Source organism: Equus asinus, chromosome 14 (genome assembly GCF_041296235.1).
Source record: "Equus asinus isolate D_3611 breed Donkey chromosome 14, EquAss-T2T_v2, whole genome shotgun sequence".
NCBI lineage: Eukaryota > Metazoa > Chordata > Mammalia > Perissodactyla > Equidae > Equus > Equus asinus.
The window spans coordinates 46,689,681-46,707,153 of record NC_091803.1 but is presented as its reverse complement, the minus strand read 5'-3'; the positions used below and the strand labels follow the sequence as shown (position 1 = coordinate 46,707,153).

At 47.0% G+C, this 17,473-nt stretch overlaps 1 protein-coding gene and 1 long non-coding RNA gene across 3 annotated transcripts; one reads left to right on the top strand and one right to left on the bottom strand.

Moving 5' to 3' along the window:
• Nucleotide 1: 1 nt before the first annotated feature.
• On the top strand, nt 2-7,016 carry ZNF174 (zinc finger protein 174). Of its 2 annotated transcripts, none has more exons than XM_014833033.3 (3): nt 2-1,206; nt 2,215-2,437; nt 5,506-7,016. In XM_014833033.3, the coding sequence occupies exons 1-3, from the start codon at nt 799-801 to the stop codon at nt 6,105-6,107; spliced, it is 1,233 nt and encodes a 410-aa protein (XP_014688519.1). In that variant the 5' UTR covers nt 2-798; the 3' UTR covers nt 6,108-7,016. The 2 variants fall into 2 exon arrangements, with proteins under 2 accessions (XP_014688519.1, XP_014688520.1); XM_014833034.3 differs by lacking the exon at nt 5,506-7,016 and adding an exon at nt 2,707-2,883 and having other exon boundaries at nt 46-1,206.
• Nucleotides 7,017-12,097: 5,081 nt separating this feature from the next.
• Nucleotides 12,098-14,389, bottom strand: LOC123276954 (uncharacterized). Its single transcript, XR_006513591.2, has 3 exons — nt 14,094-14,389; nt 13,556-13,742; nt 12,098-13,445 (listed from the first exon to the last, which is right to left on the bottom strand). It is a non-coding gene; the product is annotated as an uncharacterized lncRNA (long non-coding RNA).
• Nucleotides 14,390-17,473: the final 3,084 nt, after the last annotated feature.

The following is a 17,473-nucleotide window of genomic DNA, read 5'->3' as shown; positions in this document are numbered from 1 at the left end:
TGTCCGCCACGAGCGGCTTCGGCCCCGCCCCCAGCCCCGGCTCCTGGGTTCCGGGTCTCGGTCCCAAGAGAGGTGAGTGCGCTGCAGGTGGGCATCGGGTGCAGGGCAGTAGGCGACGCTACCGTCGTAGGTGTCCGCCGGGTCTCGCACCTGGCCACGAAGTTGCGCTGCCCGCCGAAGTGCCGCAGCTTCTCCAAGCCCCGGCCAGCTGTGGCGCGGAGCCGGAGCGGGGCGCCCTCGGAGGCCGGAAAGGCTGGGCCTGCCGAGCCTCGGTCTACCTTGCTCGCAAGCAGGAGGCTTTCGCTAACTCTCACCCCCCGGCGTCGCCGTGGCCCGCCTAGGCCCACCCTATAGCTCCTGGCAAGATGCTCCAGGTTGGTCTAAGCAAGATGCGGGAGAGTTGGTGCGGGCAACCTGTATGACAACTGGAACTTTTCCTAGTGGTTCCTGGCAGCCTGTTAGGTCGTATTGCGCATTTCCTCTGAGACCTTGTGTGCTTATCGCTGAAATAGAAGCAGTATTTTCCCCAGTTTCCTTTTAGAACGTTATGACTTTTCTCCTTTGCAAGGCAGTTCAGGAAACTGGCGGAAAGACAAACTCTTTCCACTCCCAGGAATTGTGTTGTCTTCAGGAGTTTGGGGTCAGGGCTAGCGAATGAGAAGGCCCTGTCTGCATCCTGTCCTCCCAGCATCCTCAGAGGAGCTTCATTTCTAGCATCCTTCTAGCATTTTCCAGGGCCATGATGCCCAAGGCTTGAGCTGTTTACAAAGAAAGAGAAGCTGTCTCGCGAGCCCCAAAATGGCAGCTAAGATGGAGATAACTTTGAGCTCGCAGTCCCACATTCAGGCTTCCTCCAAGCAAGAGAGACACATAATAACAAAGCTAGAAGAGAAACGGGGACCTGCTCTGCAGAAAGACTCCCCTGATCCTGAGCTGTCACGCCAGACCTTTAGACGGTTTTGTTATCAAGAGGTGTCTGGACCCCAAGAGGCACTCTCCCGGCTCCGACAGCTCTGCCGTCAGTGGCTGCAGCCCGAGGTGCACACCAAGGAGCAGATTTTGGAGCTACTGGTGCTGGAGCAGTTTCTGAACATCCTGCCGCCGGAGATCCAGGCTCGGGTCAGGCATCGATGTCCAATGAGCAGCAAGGAGATGGTGACCTTGGTGGAAGATTTTCACAGAGCAGCCAAGAGACCAAAGCAGTGGGTAAGGCAAGTCCTTTCTCATGGTCCCCAGGATTTTTTTTCATCTAGATAGTGTTTGGTCTCTGGATCCCTCCCTAGTTAGACAGAGTCCAGAAACGGACCAGATGGCTTCAAACGTTGATTCTAGCCTCTATTTGGGACCCCCCCCCCCCCCCACGCCGGAAATGTAGCAGGCTTTTAGAAAACTCAGCCACTGGCGCTCCAGTGAAGAAGTAGAGGATCAAGTAAGGTTCTTGAATCTTTGCTGATAGGTCCCCCCGACCCGTTCCTCAGGAAGTTTTCCTGCATTCAGGATTCTTAGCAGACAGGGTCATCCTGCTGGGTAGGAATTTGGTTTGAGGGGTACTTCATTGGACCTTGTTCCAGTGAAGCATCTTGCATATTGCCTCTGGATCGGGAAGTCACACCTCAGTTGGCCAGTATTCCTTCCAATCCCCACCCCCAAGTCAGACTCCACTTGGGGCCTAGACAGAAAGCAAACAGCCATGTGCTTTGGGAAACAGAAGCAATTAGGGAACAGGGGTGGGACAGTCCGCTTAGAGCCTTACTGTTACTGGAATTTTCTTACCAGGAGAGTCTTGGGCAGAACGATTAGATAAGGGTGGTTTTTAACAGCCCCCACCATAGTGCTTCCCAGTCCTACAGGGCCTGTTTCCAGCAGAAGTAGGGAGGCGGTGGGCAGAGGTTGGGAATCTGCTGGGCCAGTGTCATAACCGACCCTGATATTTGTGCCTGCTCTCTGATGACTTTGACTCCAGGCCTTGAGAAAGGCCCAAGCTTTAGGGGCATCTACTCAGGAAGTATCGGCTGATTTGAAGCAGGCCCATTCTGGTCATTCTGTATGTCCTTCTCTGCTTCTTTTGAGAGTTTCGGTGGTCTCTATCAAAGTTGACCTCCAGGCCATTATCAAGAATTCCCAGGGTAAAGGGGTCATTACAGAGCAGTGAGAGGTCAAGCTGCCCTCAGTCATTCCTCAGGCTATTCTCTAATGCATGGGGCTTGTTCCTAGGTGGCCGTTTGTATGCAGGGCCAGAAGGTACTCTTGGAAAAAACTGGATCTCAACTTGGAGAACAGGAACTGCCAGACTTTCAACTGCAAACTCCTCGGAGGTATCCCAGGGAGAGCTCTCTGGAGGAGCCTTCCCAGGCAGGATCTCAGGAGCCCCTGAGCCCCGATCACTGGGAAAAATCCCCACTCCTCCAGGAACCAACCCCCAAATTGGCTGGAACAGGTAAACACTCTGTGCCTCTTCTCTCCTTCTCATCAGTCTGTTTTCTCCATCACAGCATCTTCTGGTTCTGAAAAGCCATAGACCAGATGTTAGGTTTTTTTGAACGCTGAATGTAATAGTAGATCTTTGTTGCCTAACAAATTTCACTAATTTGAATGGTAGCGATACAATACATGAGAAGTATGTTTTTATCATTTTATCTTAATGACTATTTGACAATCCAGTGCACAACTTTTTTTTTTTTTTGCCTACTTTTCTGTCCCTTTCAGAGCTTCTTAGAGTGAAAACAGATCCATATTTGACCACTGATGAACTGCCATGCGAGCTGTGGCTGAGTTTCATCACTTAAAATGCTCCTATGTTTAGAAGGGGCTCAAGAATCTTCTCATTGAGAAAAAGCCCCACTCCATATTATTTTCTGCCTCTTCCTCCTCCTGTGCCACTGTCTGCTTTAAACCCTTTTGTCCATTTCCCTGTCTGTCTCTGGCTTGGTGTCAGTATAATTGCTGGCCCTGCTCTACACGGTCCTGTGGTCTGTAAGACTGAATGACAGTAACACTGTGGCCGGTCTTGGAGATGCGAGAGCAGAATACAGCCAGCAGGTTAGAGAAGAGGGTTACAAGAAGACGAGAGCCTTGATTCCTTAAGATTTGCTACATTCAATGAAACACTTTGGTTTGATTATTCTCAGAACTCAGAAATAGAGAAGACCTGGAGCGTCCAGTAGAAAAGCATTATGCCCCTGGCTGAGGTCGTGCCCCGTAACCTATGGCCTTCATGGTCCTGAAGAAAGCGGACCACACACACTCCCTTCTCCTGCCTCAGCAGCAGCTGGGTTGTATGCAGTCCCCATCTCCTTTCTTTTGATTCCCGAGAGGGTAGATTCTCATGCTCCTCGTCCCTAAGCTCCAACAGTGCCTTCCTTCAGAGCTGCACTGTCCAATGCAGTCATCACTGGCCACATGTGGCTGTTTAAATTTTATTTATTGAGATATAATTCACACATTATAAATTCACCCTTTTAAAGTGTACAGTTAAGCGGTTTTTAGTATATTCACACACTTGTGCAACCATCACCACTCTCTAATTCCTGAATATTTTCATAACCTCAAAAAGAAACCCATACCCATTAGCAGTCACACTCCATCCCCCTCTCTCCAGCCCTGGCATCCACTGTCTACTTTCTGTCTCTGGATTTGCCTATTCTGGGCATTCCATTGTCCAGAATCATACAATATGTGATCTTTTGTGTCTGGCTTTCACTTAGCATAATGTTTTCAAGGTTCATCCTGTTGTACCATGTGTCAATACTTCATTTCTTTTTGTGGCTGAATAATATTCCATTATATGGACATTTTGTTTATTCATCAGTTGATGGACATTTGGGTTGTTTCTACTTTTGGTTATCATGAATAATGCTGCTACAAACATTGTGTACAAGTTTTGTGTGGACATAAGTTTTCATTTCTCTTGGGTATGTACCTAGGAGTGGAATTGCTGGGTCACATGGTAACTCTATGTTTAACCTTTTGAGGAAGTGTCAGACTGTTTTTCAGAGTGGCTGCGCCGTTTTACATTCCCACCAACATCTATGAGGATTCCAATTTCTCCACATCCTTGCTTACGTTTAGTATTGTTGGTCTTTGTGATTACAGCCGTCCTATTAGATGTGATGTGGTATCTCATGGAGGTTTTGAGTTATTTGCCTAATGACTAATGATCTTGAACATCTTTCCATGTACTTAATGGCCAGTTGTACATCATCTTTGGAGAAATGTCTATTCATATCCTTTGCTCATTTTTTAATTGGGTTAGGTTTTTATTGTTTTTATAAGAGTTCTTTATATATTCTGGATACAAGACCCTTATATATAATTTGTAAGTATGTTCTCCCATTCTGTGGGTTGTCTTTTCACTTTCTTAATAGTATCCTTTGAAGCACAAATGTTTTTGATTTTGATGGAGTACAGTTTATCTATTTTTTCTATGTTACCTTGTGTTTTTGGTGACATCTAAAATACCATTACCTAATCTAAAATCACAGAGATTTGCACCTATGTTTTGTTCAAAGAGGGATTGGTTTAGCTCTTACATTTAGGTCATTGATCCATTTTGAGTTAATTTTTGTATATGTTGTGAGATAGGGGTCCACCCTCATTCTTTTGCATGTGGAAATCCAGTTGTCCCAGCACTATTTATTGAAGAGACTATTCTTTCCCCATTGAATTGTTTTGACAATCTTGTTGAAAAGCAGTTGACCATAATTGTATGGGCTGCATGTTTAAGTCTGAATTTAAGTTAATTAAAATTAAATAAAATTTAAAATTCAGTTTCTCAGTCACACTAGCCACATTTCAGGTACTCAGTAGCCATATGTGGCTAGTGGCCCATATTGAATAACGCACACACACACATAGGAATCCTATGGGATAGCACAGCTCTAGATCATCTGACTTGCTCACAGGTCATTCCAACTCATTTCCATCTTGATCCTCACTCCTGGTGGTCAGAAGTTGAGGAGTTTCTGTAATTAGGATACATATCTAGCCCATATTCCAGTTTCCAAACACAAATGCCATCAACTTTGTAATGAAAGAAAATGGCACGTTCACTGGATTTACCATTATTTGAAGAGACAGTGGTGGTCATTCAGTGTTCATGTAGGTGAGAATATATTTACAGTGTTGAAATTTCAACTCTCTTCCTTCTTTTCATTCCTTAGCTAATACATCAGTTGATACTGATGGGTTTGCTTTTCCCTATTTCTCCTTTCCTAAACCTTTCCCTAAAGGAGGTTGGAGAACTTGGTTCCTAACTTTCATATAAATCAGAATCACCCCAGGAGCCTGTTAACTGCAGATTTCCAGGTCCCACCTCCAGAGATTCTGACTCAGCAGCCTTGGGAATGTGAGGCAGCCTTCTTGTTTAACGAGTGCCCCAGATAAGTCTAACACAAGTTGCCAGTGGAGGACCACACTTTGAGAAACCTTGCAGTATATTTTGTAACTCTTTTGTTGAGGTTCATTCTTCGAAGCCCAGAAAATGAAACATATTCTTTCTAATTATAGAGGCCCCCAGAATGAAAAGTGACAACAAGGAAAATCCGCAACAGGAGGGGGCTAAAGGAGCAAAGCCATGTGCATTGTCAGCTGGCAGATCCAAAGGGAATGGTCTACAGAGTCCTGAACCGAGAGGGGCGAATATGAGTGAATCCCGCTTGTCACGGAGGCAGGTCAGCCCCCCAAATGCTCAAAAGCCATTTGCTCACTACCAGAGACATTGCAGGGAACTGGAATACATCAGTAGCCCCCTAAAGAGCCACACGCTGAGAGAGCTGAGGAAAGGCAAAGGAAGTAAAAGAAGCCTGAGCAGTCACGTGCAACGCCTTGGCCACCAGCTGACCCGCTCAGTAAGGAAACCTTACAAATGTGATGACTGTGGGAAAAGCTTCACATGGAATTCAGAGCTGAAAAGACACAAGCGAGTCCACACTGGAGAGAGACCCTACACGTGCGGAGAATGTGGAAACTGCTTTGGGCGGCAGTCAACCCTGAAACTGCACCAGAGGATCCACACCGGAGAGAAGCCATACCAGTGCGGCCAGTGTGGGAAAAGCTTTCGCCAGAGCTCAAACCTTCACCAGCATCACAGACTCCACCATGGGGACTGAAAGCAGGGCTTCATGCTTTCTGTTGAGAAGGAAGGCATTTGTATTTCTCTTCCCCTACTTGCATGTAAATCACAAACACTGCGTGACTTACAAGGAAAGCAAGAGGTCCCTGAGGAATGATGGTGCACATTTGGCTCGTGAGGGGTCCCAGAAGAAGCTGACTCGGGACATGACCATACACAGTGATAGGGCGAAGAGATCCAGGTCTGGGTGTTGGGTCAAAGAGAACCAGAGTCTCAGATGGAGAGCGGGGAGGAACTACTGAGGGAGAATCAGGATGATTCTGCAGCTGCCCCCCTTGATGTTAAATCTTCTCTCTGCTGCTTTATTTATCCTCTAAATATGTTCAAGGGTAAATTCTACAGTTATGCATTTCCTGTCATACTAGACAATCTTTATCACATGCACACTTCTTTAATAAAGATGAGTGATCCACAAGAATTTCAAGGCAGATTTCGTTGGAATATAAATCCTCTGATATTCTTCCCATGATTCCTGGCTGTTCCTAACAAAGGATGCATGAAGTGAGAGTATGAACATGTTTGTGTGAGGAGAGGGTTTCCAAGTAATTAGTGCTTTTATCAAAATAAACAAACAAACACACATATATTGAGGGATCTTTTTTGTATCAAAGCAGCTTTGATTTAGGAAAAGAAAATGTACACAGCTGCTCCCAAGCAATAGGGAAAAGCTACAAGAAGCAAGGAGTGGATATAGACTCCTAAGATGTCAAAGGGAATCTTTACTCTCTGCTTTCTCCCTTAGGCCAGTAGCTTTAAGAATAACAAAATGGAGTGATGAAAATGTTCTAAAACTGGATTATTTCAGTACATTTACTAAAACCATTGAAATGTGTTAATTTTATGATATGTAAATTATACCTCAATAAAGTTTCTAAAAATGACAAAATACATTTATATAAAATGTTAGGCCTGAGAGATCATCTAATTCCACTCCTTCATTCTCTCAAAATGGACATTAAAACCCAATCGGTACACAATTTTTAGTCACCCTGGACAAGCCAGCTGATCTCTCAGTTTAGAGAAAAGTTTTGGTAGATGGGTGCCCTTCCTAAAGCATCGATATCGTCACATCACTGCCAGTCACCTCAGGGCTGTGGCCTGTGCTGTTCTCCTACCACCCTCCCCAAGAATCTCATGTTCCTTACTGCAGAGGGACAAGTGCGTGTGTGCGTGCAACACCCCCCCCCCAACACACACACACACACATTTCGGGGTTTTTGCATATACTGTTCCCTTTGCCCTGAGGACCTGCCAGCCCCCACTCCTCCCTCCCTGTCCCGTCTCACACGAGTTGCCTGCTCTGCAAAACCTCTGACAAGTTCTAGGCAGACTTAGACTTACTCATGTGTCACTTCCTGCTCCAGCCCACATGTTAGTAATGCTCAACCTGAGAGCACATTTGCCCCCAGAGGACATTTGGCAATGTCTGAAAACATTGTTGGTTGTTATGACTTGGGGGAAGGGAGGGTAGCTCCTGGCCTCTAGTGGGGTGGAAAGCAGAGATGCATCTAAATGTCCTACAGTGCACAGGATGGCCCCCACAACAGAGTTATCTGGTCCAAAGTGTCAATAGTGCCAAGGTTGGGGAAATGTGCTGTACACGATAAAAGCTCTTTAAGGATAAGAACCTTGTTTTTCCATCAGTTTAGCTTTTGGATTTAACCCATGCCCAGCCAAGAGAAAGAGGTGTTCAGTGATTGAAGAGTTGAGGGCCCCTGCTTTCCCCTCAGGGCCTATTTCTGCCTGAATCAGAGACCCTGGTGACAACCTGTTGAATGCAGTGGACAAAGCCTCTTGTCTCTGGGGCAGAGAGACTTAATGGAAGCCCAGTGGTGGCCCTTTAGACTCTAATCCACGGTCCCCTTCCCAGCAACTGTGTTAGATATTAGAAGAGTTTATCTTCATTATTAGGCCTGCTCCTTACCTCATTCCTGTCCCCTGCCTCTCACCAGTCGGGGCCTCTTGATTCCTCATTCTTTTCCCACCTCACCCCAGCTCCTTTTTCTAGGCCAATTTCACTGTTATTTCTTAATAACTTCCCTAATGATATTTATGTCTGTACTAGTTTCCTGTCACTGCAGTACAGATGACCATAAACTTAGTGGCTTAAAAACAACACAGACATCTTATAGTTCCAGAGGTCAGAAGTCCGAAATTAGTTTCATTGAGCCAAAATCAGGGTGTCAGCAGGGCTGGTTCCTTCCAGAGGCTGTCATGGGTGAATCTGTTTCCTTGCCTTTTTCAGCTTCTAATAGCCACTTGCATTCCTTGGCTTGTGGCCCCTTCTTCCATCTTCAAAGTACATCCCTCCAATCTCTGTCATCATGTCACTTTCTCCTCTGACTCTGACCCTCCAGCCTCCCTCTTATGAGGACTGTTATGATTGTATTGGGCCCACCCAGATAATCAAAGATAGTCTTCCCATCTCAAGTGCCGTAACTTAGACACATCAGCAAAATCCGTATAAGATAACATCCACGGGTTCCAGGGCTTAGGATGTGGACATGTTTGGGGGCCATGATTCAGCCAACCTCACCCATCTATTGAATCAACTTGGTTGGTCAAAGAAGATCTCTCTTAATAGGGAAGAAACGTAGATTTCCACTTTTCTTATTTATAACAGTTGGGACAGGAACTGTTCCTTAAATAAGAGCTTTGTTTGCATGGTATGTTTTGAAGAACCTGTATGTGTATATTTTCTCTCTCCTGATTACAAAATCAGTAAGTGCCAGATCTTCATGTCTTTGAGTTCCTGTTCAACTGCGGACCTTGAATGACTGTGACAAAATCACTAGCCTGAAGATCACTCATTCCCAGAAGGTTTTCGAGCCTGAGCTGCTGCCTCACCTCCCCCGGCCCAGTTTTCCTTTGGCAGATAAGGCCCAGCTCCAGGCGAGGAGGGTCTGAAGGCCCTGGGCGCTCAGCCGCATTTGCAGCTCTGTACTCAGTTCTTCAGATGTAGGGTTCTCCCGTCCCCCTTGCCCATGCATGGTTCCACCAGAGAGCCTCAGCACAAAACACTGACCTGCTGGCTTGCAATCAGCTACCCCATATAAAGAAGATCGTCTTTCTCCTCTTGTGTGCAGCCCTCACCCATGGAGCAGCCTGTAAGATTCACCATCCTCTCTGGATTTGCCCTGTACTTACCCTTCTTGGGGTGGGATGACTCCTGCTCATGTTATGTGGTCCCTGAATTACCCCCAGGGAGACAGGGAGAGGGGAAGCATCTGTGCATAGGTGGGGAATCTGCACCTCACAGATTTCTCCAAAAAGTATTTCCATCTACAGCAGGTAAGGATTTGTGAAACCTCCCCCATAATACCATTATCACTCCCAACAAAATTAACAACTGCCAAATACCATCCAATAGAGTTGAAATTTCCCCAAGATGTTTCTAAAACAAAATGCTATTTTTTTCAGCCTTATTGAGATATATTTCACATACCATAAAATTCATCCACTTAACGTGTACAGTTATCATAGTATATTCACAGAATTGTGCAACTATCACTGCAAATTAATTTTAGAACATTTTCAACAGCCTAAAAAGAAATCTCATCATCATTAGCAGTCATTCCCCATGCCTGCACCCCCTTGAGCGCACCCCCCTTCAGTCAGCACAATGTCTTCCCGGTCCATCCATGTTGTAGCATGTATCAGTAGATGGTAACTCTGTGTTTAACCATTTGGTATGTTTTCCACAAGGGCTGCACCATTTTACATCCTCCCCAGCAGTATGTGAGCGTTCCAGGTCTCCACATCCTCACCAACACTTGTTATTGTCTGTCTTTTTTATTATGGCCATGCTAGTGGATATGAAGTAGTATCTCATTGTAGTTTTGATTTGCATTTCCCTGATGGCCAACCATATTGAGCATCTTTTCATGTGTTTCTTGGCCATTTGTGTATCTTCTGTAGAGAAACAGCTATTCAAAACCTCTGCCCTTTTAAATTAAGTTGTCTTTTTATTGTTGAGTTGTAAGAGTCCTTTAGATATTCTGGAATCAACTCCTTATCAGATATATGACTTGCAAATATTTTCTCCCATTCTGTTGTAATATATTTTTGCATAATTCCAATACATCTCTTTAAAGCAGCTGTCACCTGCCAAAATACAAAAGTGGCCATTACGGTCACAGTCACGATTTTTGAATTACCAGTGAAACAGAAGTGTGAGGCAAACCTCTCCAAATGTCACTTCTGGCTCTAGAAACTCGTCCAGGGCTAGATGAGGGCAGATCCAGCTGGAGGAACCCCAAGACCGTACCTTGGTCCTGCGGGTGACTTGGGGTTAGTTGGATCAGAGGCAGCTCTATCAACAAACAGAGGAATAGGCTTTGTACCAGGCTAAGACCAAGGGAAAGCTTTGTGTCCAGCTCTGTCACTCTCCAGTCCCGAGATCTGGATGTGTCATTTAAATTCTCCAAGACTGTTTCTTCCATGGAAATGGGAAGACCTGCCCTGCTTACCTCCCATGACTGGTGAAGTGAATACGTGCATGTGAAAGCATTTTGTTTTCTGGAAAGTGTCATACAAAAGGAAGACGAATGATGTGTCAACTGAAACAGCATCCTGAAATCTCCTCCCATCAGCTCCCACCTGAATGAGCGAAGAGGCCACAGGGATGTGAGGGAGGAGAGGTCCTACTGCCCTGGACTTGCTTACACTGTGGTCACAGTAGAGAACGTCCTGGAGAAGCAAAAGAATTTCTTCAAAGGAGAATGTTTATGAATAAAATTGGGGTCGTAGAGACAGGCACCCCAAAGCAGAGGCACCCCCTTCTTCCATGGCCCTTCATGCTGCTCCTTACTTTTTCTTTTTACATTGGCTTTTTAAAAAAAATTTTATTATGATAAAATATACATAAATAAAATTTACCATTTTAACCACTTTTACATGTACAGTTTAGTGGCATTAAGTACATTCACAATATTGTGCAGCCATCACCACTATCCCATCTCCAGAACACTTTTCATTTTTCCAAACTGAAGGTCTGTCCCCAAGAAACAATGAATCCCCAGCCCCCTCCCCCAGCCCCTGGCACCCACCCTTCTACTTCTCTGTCTCTGTGAATTTGTCTACGCTAGGGGCCTCATATAAGTGGAATTATACAGAATTTGTCTTTTTGTCATTGGCTTATTTCACTGAACATAATGTCCTCAAGGTTCATCCATGTTGTAGCATGTGTCAGAATTTCACTCCTTTTTTAAGGCTCAATAACATTCCAGTGTATGGATAGAGCAGTCTGTTTATCCATCCATCTGCCAATAGACATTGGGGTTGTTTCCATCTTTTGGCTATTGTGAATAACGTACTCCTTACTTTTTGCAAATACATAATTTTCAAGAACCCAGTGAAAAGTTTGCCAGAAGGCCACAAAAATCTTGTGAGTGGGGCTATACATTAGTCTTCCTGGAGTACCTGCAAGCAAGAATGGGGGCAGAGGTCAAGGTCTTGCTCTAGAAGATGGAGCCGAGGGTTAGAGACAAGGAGAGAGACCAGGGTGGCAGAGGAGGGTGCCCCCAACAGAAGTAGAAGGCAGAACATCCAAAGATGAAGGTTACAAATTAGGGCTTACCTGGACCCCACTGGGAGGTGTGAGGACACAGGCATAGGGACGTGGACATGTCTGTGTGTGAAGTGGGGGACACCTATACTGAGGACTCAGCCTTGCCAGGAGAGGACAGGAGCAGTGTGCTTTCATCAGCGGGAGGGAAGGCCTGAGCTGACAGATTGAGAGTGACACAGTATTAGGAAAAGGCAGAACCCAGGAAGTGACACTGCAGAGAAGTATATTTCACATGTAGCATGAGGGCTTCAAGCCAAAGACAATGTCCTGAGGAAAAGTTTTAAGGCACTTGTTTTACCTTTTGAAAAACTTTAAGAAAGGAGCATCGGGAGACAGTTCAGCATAGCCAAGTGTTTTGGTCTGTTCAGGCTGCTATAACAAAATTATCACAGACTTGGTGGCTTACAAACAACAGACATTTATTTCTCACAGTTCTGGAGGCTGGAAGTCTGAAATCAAGGTGCCAGCATGGTCAGGTCGCGTTCTGGTGAGAGGCCTCTTCCTGGTTCACAGCTGCCGTATTCTCACTGTCTCCTCTCAAGGTGGAAGCGGTGAGGGAGCTCTCTGGGGTCTTGTTTATAAGGGCACTAAGTCCCACTAATGAGGGCTCTGCCTTCATGACCTAAGCGCCTCTGAAAGCCCCTACCTCCTAATACCATCATCTTTGGGGGTTAGGATTTCAACATATGAACTGATGGAGGCGGGCACAAACATTCAGACCATAGCACCAAGTGCGCATGAACATTGGCTTTGGACAGACCTAGATCCAATCCTGGCTCTAGTTCCCCTTTCAAATCTGTTTCTTCAACTTTATAAGGTTTAAGTGAGAGGATCAGAGTTATGTGCCTCCAGCGGAGCCAGTGCCCCAGCACTCTAAGGCAAAGGCTCCAGTGGGAGTAAATGCCTCGCCCCTCAAGAGGCCTGCTCCTCCTTTGGAGTGGCTCTCATAGGTCTGGTCCAGCCACCACTGGAAGTGCAGACCCGTGGGCAGGGCTGCCTCAGGCAAGGCTGGCTCACAGCAAAACTGGGAGGGTGATCAACTCTGCCTCTGACTTCCCCACACTCCTCTTCCCAAACCTTTTCAAAATTACAGCGTATTGCTGGAAGAAGAACCAAGATTGCCCACATTCTACCTGTTGCAGAGGGCTAACATATGCTCAGGGTATCCCCTCTGCCTGCTTCTTCCAAGGAGAGGAGCTTATCACCTATCTCGTGTTCACTCTCTGGGTCTCCTCTGGCCCTTCTCATCCCAGTATCCTGGTTTCCTGAGCTCTCCACAAATCCTCCATCAGTTACTGCCTCTTGTCGCCCTCTGAGTCCTCAAGTGAACCCAGTGTGGATCTCAGACAGGATGGTCAGGAGAGCTCCAGCTCTAGGAGCTCCAGGATCTGCTCCTTGGGGGCATCTCTGGCCATAGCCACTGATGGCACAGTCCCCATATGTGGCTAAGGGCCTCCCCGGCCCAGCCAGCTCCTCATGGCAGAGGGGTATGATGACCTGACAACAGTGTTTCAGGACCAGGATCATGGATTTGCAGGTTAGATTCCTGCCTCCTGGTGGCATCTTTTATCAGGAGGCTTTCCAGTTCTGGGGGATGGGGAGGTCCAGGGCACCCAAGTTTGCAGCCATCTTATGGCTCAGGGGACAGCCTCATATCAGCTGGGACTGGACCTGGGAATGTCACACCCTGTCTTTCTGTAGGGTGTGGCTGGGCGTCTGTGTTCTCCATTTTCTGGCTGCTTTTCCCTGAAACAGACAGTACAAGTAAGCAAGAAAAGCTGACCATGCGTGGGGTCAGCCGACACGTTAGCTGAGACCCTTGTAAGGTTCTTGGTTAGAGATTGCAGCCCACTGACCTGTGCCCTTTCCAGAAGTCTCCAACCAAAACTCAAAGTCATTGTTTAGCTCTCAGCTCTCCTCAGAAGAAAACGTCTCCCTGACCATCCTGGTCAGGTGACATCTCTCTCACGGCAAAATGTGCTTCTTCTCTATAGCATTTATCACAGCTGCAAGGTCGCACTCACTTGTGATTAACGCACCTCCCTAGGAAGTTTAGAAAAACTGTAAACTCACGAAGAGGCAGGGGATCTTCTCTCCACAGAGCCACCATCAAGTCACCCAAACCAGAAACTCCAAGTCATCTCTAACTCCTTGCTCTCTCACCTCACCAAATCGTTACTTTCGCCTCCTAAATCTGTCTGGAAGACACCCCTCTTCCTCATTCCCATGAGCCCCACTACAGGCCCTCATCTCTCACTCGCTCTCTTGCAGCAGCCTCCTGAGTGTCTGTCGTCTCCGAGCTTGTCTCAATCTACAGCATCTGACTGCAGAGTTATCCCCATAATGCAGGTCGCATCGAAACCCTGTCCCTGCATTCCTGCCCTACCATCGTACCCGGACGCCCCTCACCCGGGGGCGGCGCGCGGGGGCGCAGACGGCAGCTGATTCGGCCCGTGGAGTGGGGAGCCGGACGCGGTGTCCGGGACGCTCCGCCGGGCTCCGCACTTGCTCGAAGGGAGTCGATGGGTCCCCCGGGGCCTTAGCTCTCCCATCCCCAGGGTTCTCCAGGTACGTCCGCTCAGGATCCAAAAGGTTCAGCACGCGACCTGTCCCCCGGAACGAGCCCTGGGCAAAATATCCCAGGGGAACCCATCAGGCATTGGGACCAGAGGGCAAAGTAGCCTGAGGGTGAGGGGCGGGGCCTAGACAGGAAGTGGCCTGTTTCCTCCTCTCTGATTGGGCCATCCGGCCTCCAAGCCAAAGAAGCCTCGCCTCCCATTGCCTCTCACAGCTGTCAATGTGAATAGGGGCCCTACCGCCGTGGAGCCCTCTGGGAAATGTAGTTCCAGCTGGTTCCACGTCCAGCTCAGGAGGCGTCCGCGCGGTTGCTCGCTTGGGACAGTTAGCTCGCGCTGAAAGGATGTCCTGGAGGTTCACTCATTAATCTTTTCATTCTTGTGACAAATATTTATTGAATGCCTGCTACGCTCCAGGCACCATTAGATGCTGGGGATCTAATGGTGAACGCAGACGACGTGCATGCAGTCTTAGAAAGCCCAGTATAGAGGGGGAAACAGATATGAATCAAATAATTACACAAACAAATGTAAAACTGCAGCCATAACTACTAAGAAAAAAATAAACAGGAATCATGTGATGAGAAGTGACTAGGGAAGGCTCTACTTGAGATAGGAAGGTCAGGGCCCCTCAGCTTTCTCCTGCCAGGGCAGTCACTTGATGTTGCAACAAGTCTCCTTCTCTCTTGCAGTAATGATTCCTCAGAGATATACCTCACAGCATCTCCCTGGACCCTTACCCACTTTGAGGTAGACTTCATGATTATTCTCTTGGCATTTGAGGAGACTGAGACTCAATCATTTTCTGGAGTTTGCACGGCTCATAGGAAGCTGGGCAATTTAACAGCACACCTTCAACAATGCACCTTAGACTTCCATCATGTCTCCTTCTACTTCCCAGCATATCCTACAGTCCAGCCCTATTTTCTGCATGTGTAAAATGTGAATGAGAATGGTGAAATAATCCAAGAAAAGTGCTTAGCACAGGAAGGCCAGACACCAGCCAAGCACTTGAGTATGTTACCATTTCCATCACTGTCCTAATTACCCCTCTGAGTCTCTACTCTGACTTACCCGTTACTTTTCACCCCAGCACCCATCCTCTCCTTAAAGTACCCTAAGTATCCCTTAGGGAGTCACCTCTTCTCTCACACTTTGTCCATGTGATTTTGGTGGGGCTGACCCCAACCACAGCTCCAGGAGGGCACATGAGAACCAGGCCTGGCCAGTATACTCCATCCTCCTGGTCACAGTGGTTGTATCAGGGATGGGCTCATGAGCCAAATCAGTCAAATGAAACAACTTCCAATAGGAATGTGGACCTGCTGGCCAAGTCGCAGTTGTTCCATGATATTCAGAGTGTCAACACCCTCTCTTGGAATTTCCTGGGCAGCACAGACTTCAAGTGTAGCACCATAATGCCCACTTTGGGTGCTTGCCTCTCTCCGGCTGAGGGGACCTTCTAAGATGGGAACAGCACAGGCAATGATGTTTTGGGGCCAGGTGTCCTCTGGTCCAGTGATGTGAGCTACTTTAATCACTAACAGTTTACTCCCAGAAGGTTCAAGGCAGTAAGATGTAGAACCAGCTTGTTCAAGTCTCCTTCTCTGTTTTATTAGTTCAACACAATTCTATTTGAATACAAACATCACTTTTATCTCACTTCCTTCCAACGTGGCTTGTAGCAATTGTGCATCTTTGCTAAATTATTCCTTTCAAGCCTATAGAGCATGATAACGTTTTTATCCTGAGAACCGTTTTAGTCAAGCTTTTTGCTAACTTCCTTACAGCTTCCCTGGGCTGCAGTTACACCTCTTGCCTGCTTGTAACTGACAGCACCACTGCCTACTCCCCTTCCTCCAGTCAGTCTTATAGGTGTATCCAACAGTATAAAAGTGACAGAGCTGGGGCTGGCCCAGTGGCATAGCGGTTGGGTCTGGGTGCTCTGCTTCGGTGGCCAGGGTTCGCCAGTTTGGATCTCAGGCAAAGACCTACGCACCGCTTATCAAGTCATGCTGTGGTGGGCATCCCACATATAAAGTAGAGGAAGATAGACAGGGATGTTAGCTCAGGGCCAATCTTCCTCAGCAAAAAAGAGGAGGATTGGTGGGGGATGTTAGCTCAGGGCTAATCTTCCTCAAAAAAAAGGTGACAGAGCCAAAGAAGTTTCATTCTTTCAATGCACAATTTTAAGCACTTGCTATGCCTGGTCCCTGCCCCCACAGAGACATTAAACCACTAGTTATATAATTAGTATTCAATTACAAGCACGGTAAGTTCTATGAGGAGGGGAAAATAAAGGAAGTAGAGGGATGTTCCAGGTAAAAGGAAAAGTATGTTTATAAGTCTTGAGGAATTAAAGAGCTTGGTATATTTGAACAACTGAAAGTGCAGCTGAAGAAAGAGAATGAAGAAGAGAGCAGCTGGAGTTGGAGTTGGCAGGGAAGTAATGGTTAGGAAGGTCACATTGAAAATTTTGGACATCATCCTAAGGACAATGGGAAGCCAGTGGAAGACATCAGGTTGGAAGGTGACATGATCAGATGTGCTGGCAGGGAACAAGAGTGATGTGAGAGAGGAGGAGAGGGCTATTTCAGTCAATCCAGGCTCCATGCTGTTAGCTAAGGGTGGAGACAGAGAGAAGCAGTCAGATTTGAAAGATATTTTTGAGGTAGAATCCACAGGACTTGATGATTGAATGGATGAGGAGCAGAGGAAGAGGCAGTGTGTGTTGGTAGCATAAGCAATTGTGTGGATGTTGGTGCCACATGCTGCAGGCCGAACAGATCAGGTGCTAAACGCATGAGTTCGGTTTGGGGCAGGTGTTTCGATGCCTTAGAGACATCCAAAGGAAGATCTCTCCTAGGCACTTGAATGTAGGGATCTGGAGTGCAGAGGAAAGGAGAAATCTAGACATCAAGTGGGGTCTTCGTAGTCATCGAAGTGGCTAAGCGCACTTGGGGAGACCATGTACTCAGATGAGCACAGGGTACACTCTAGTAAGCAGAAGCATATTAGAATTCGGCCGCGAGACACAGAAAGCCGACGAGGAGACTGGCGCTGATTCTAGAGAGAAGATACTCTACCCAGGGCAAGTAAGAAGCACAAAGCATCCCTTTCAACAAGCCAGGCATACAGGCAGGGCGAGCCCGTAGCTTCGCCTTGCCAAAGAAGGGTTAGGGCTGCGGAGGTAGCGCG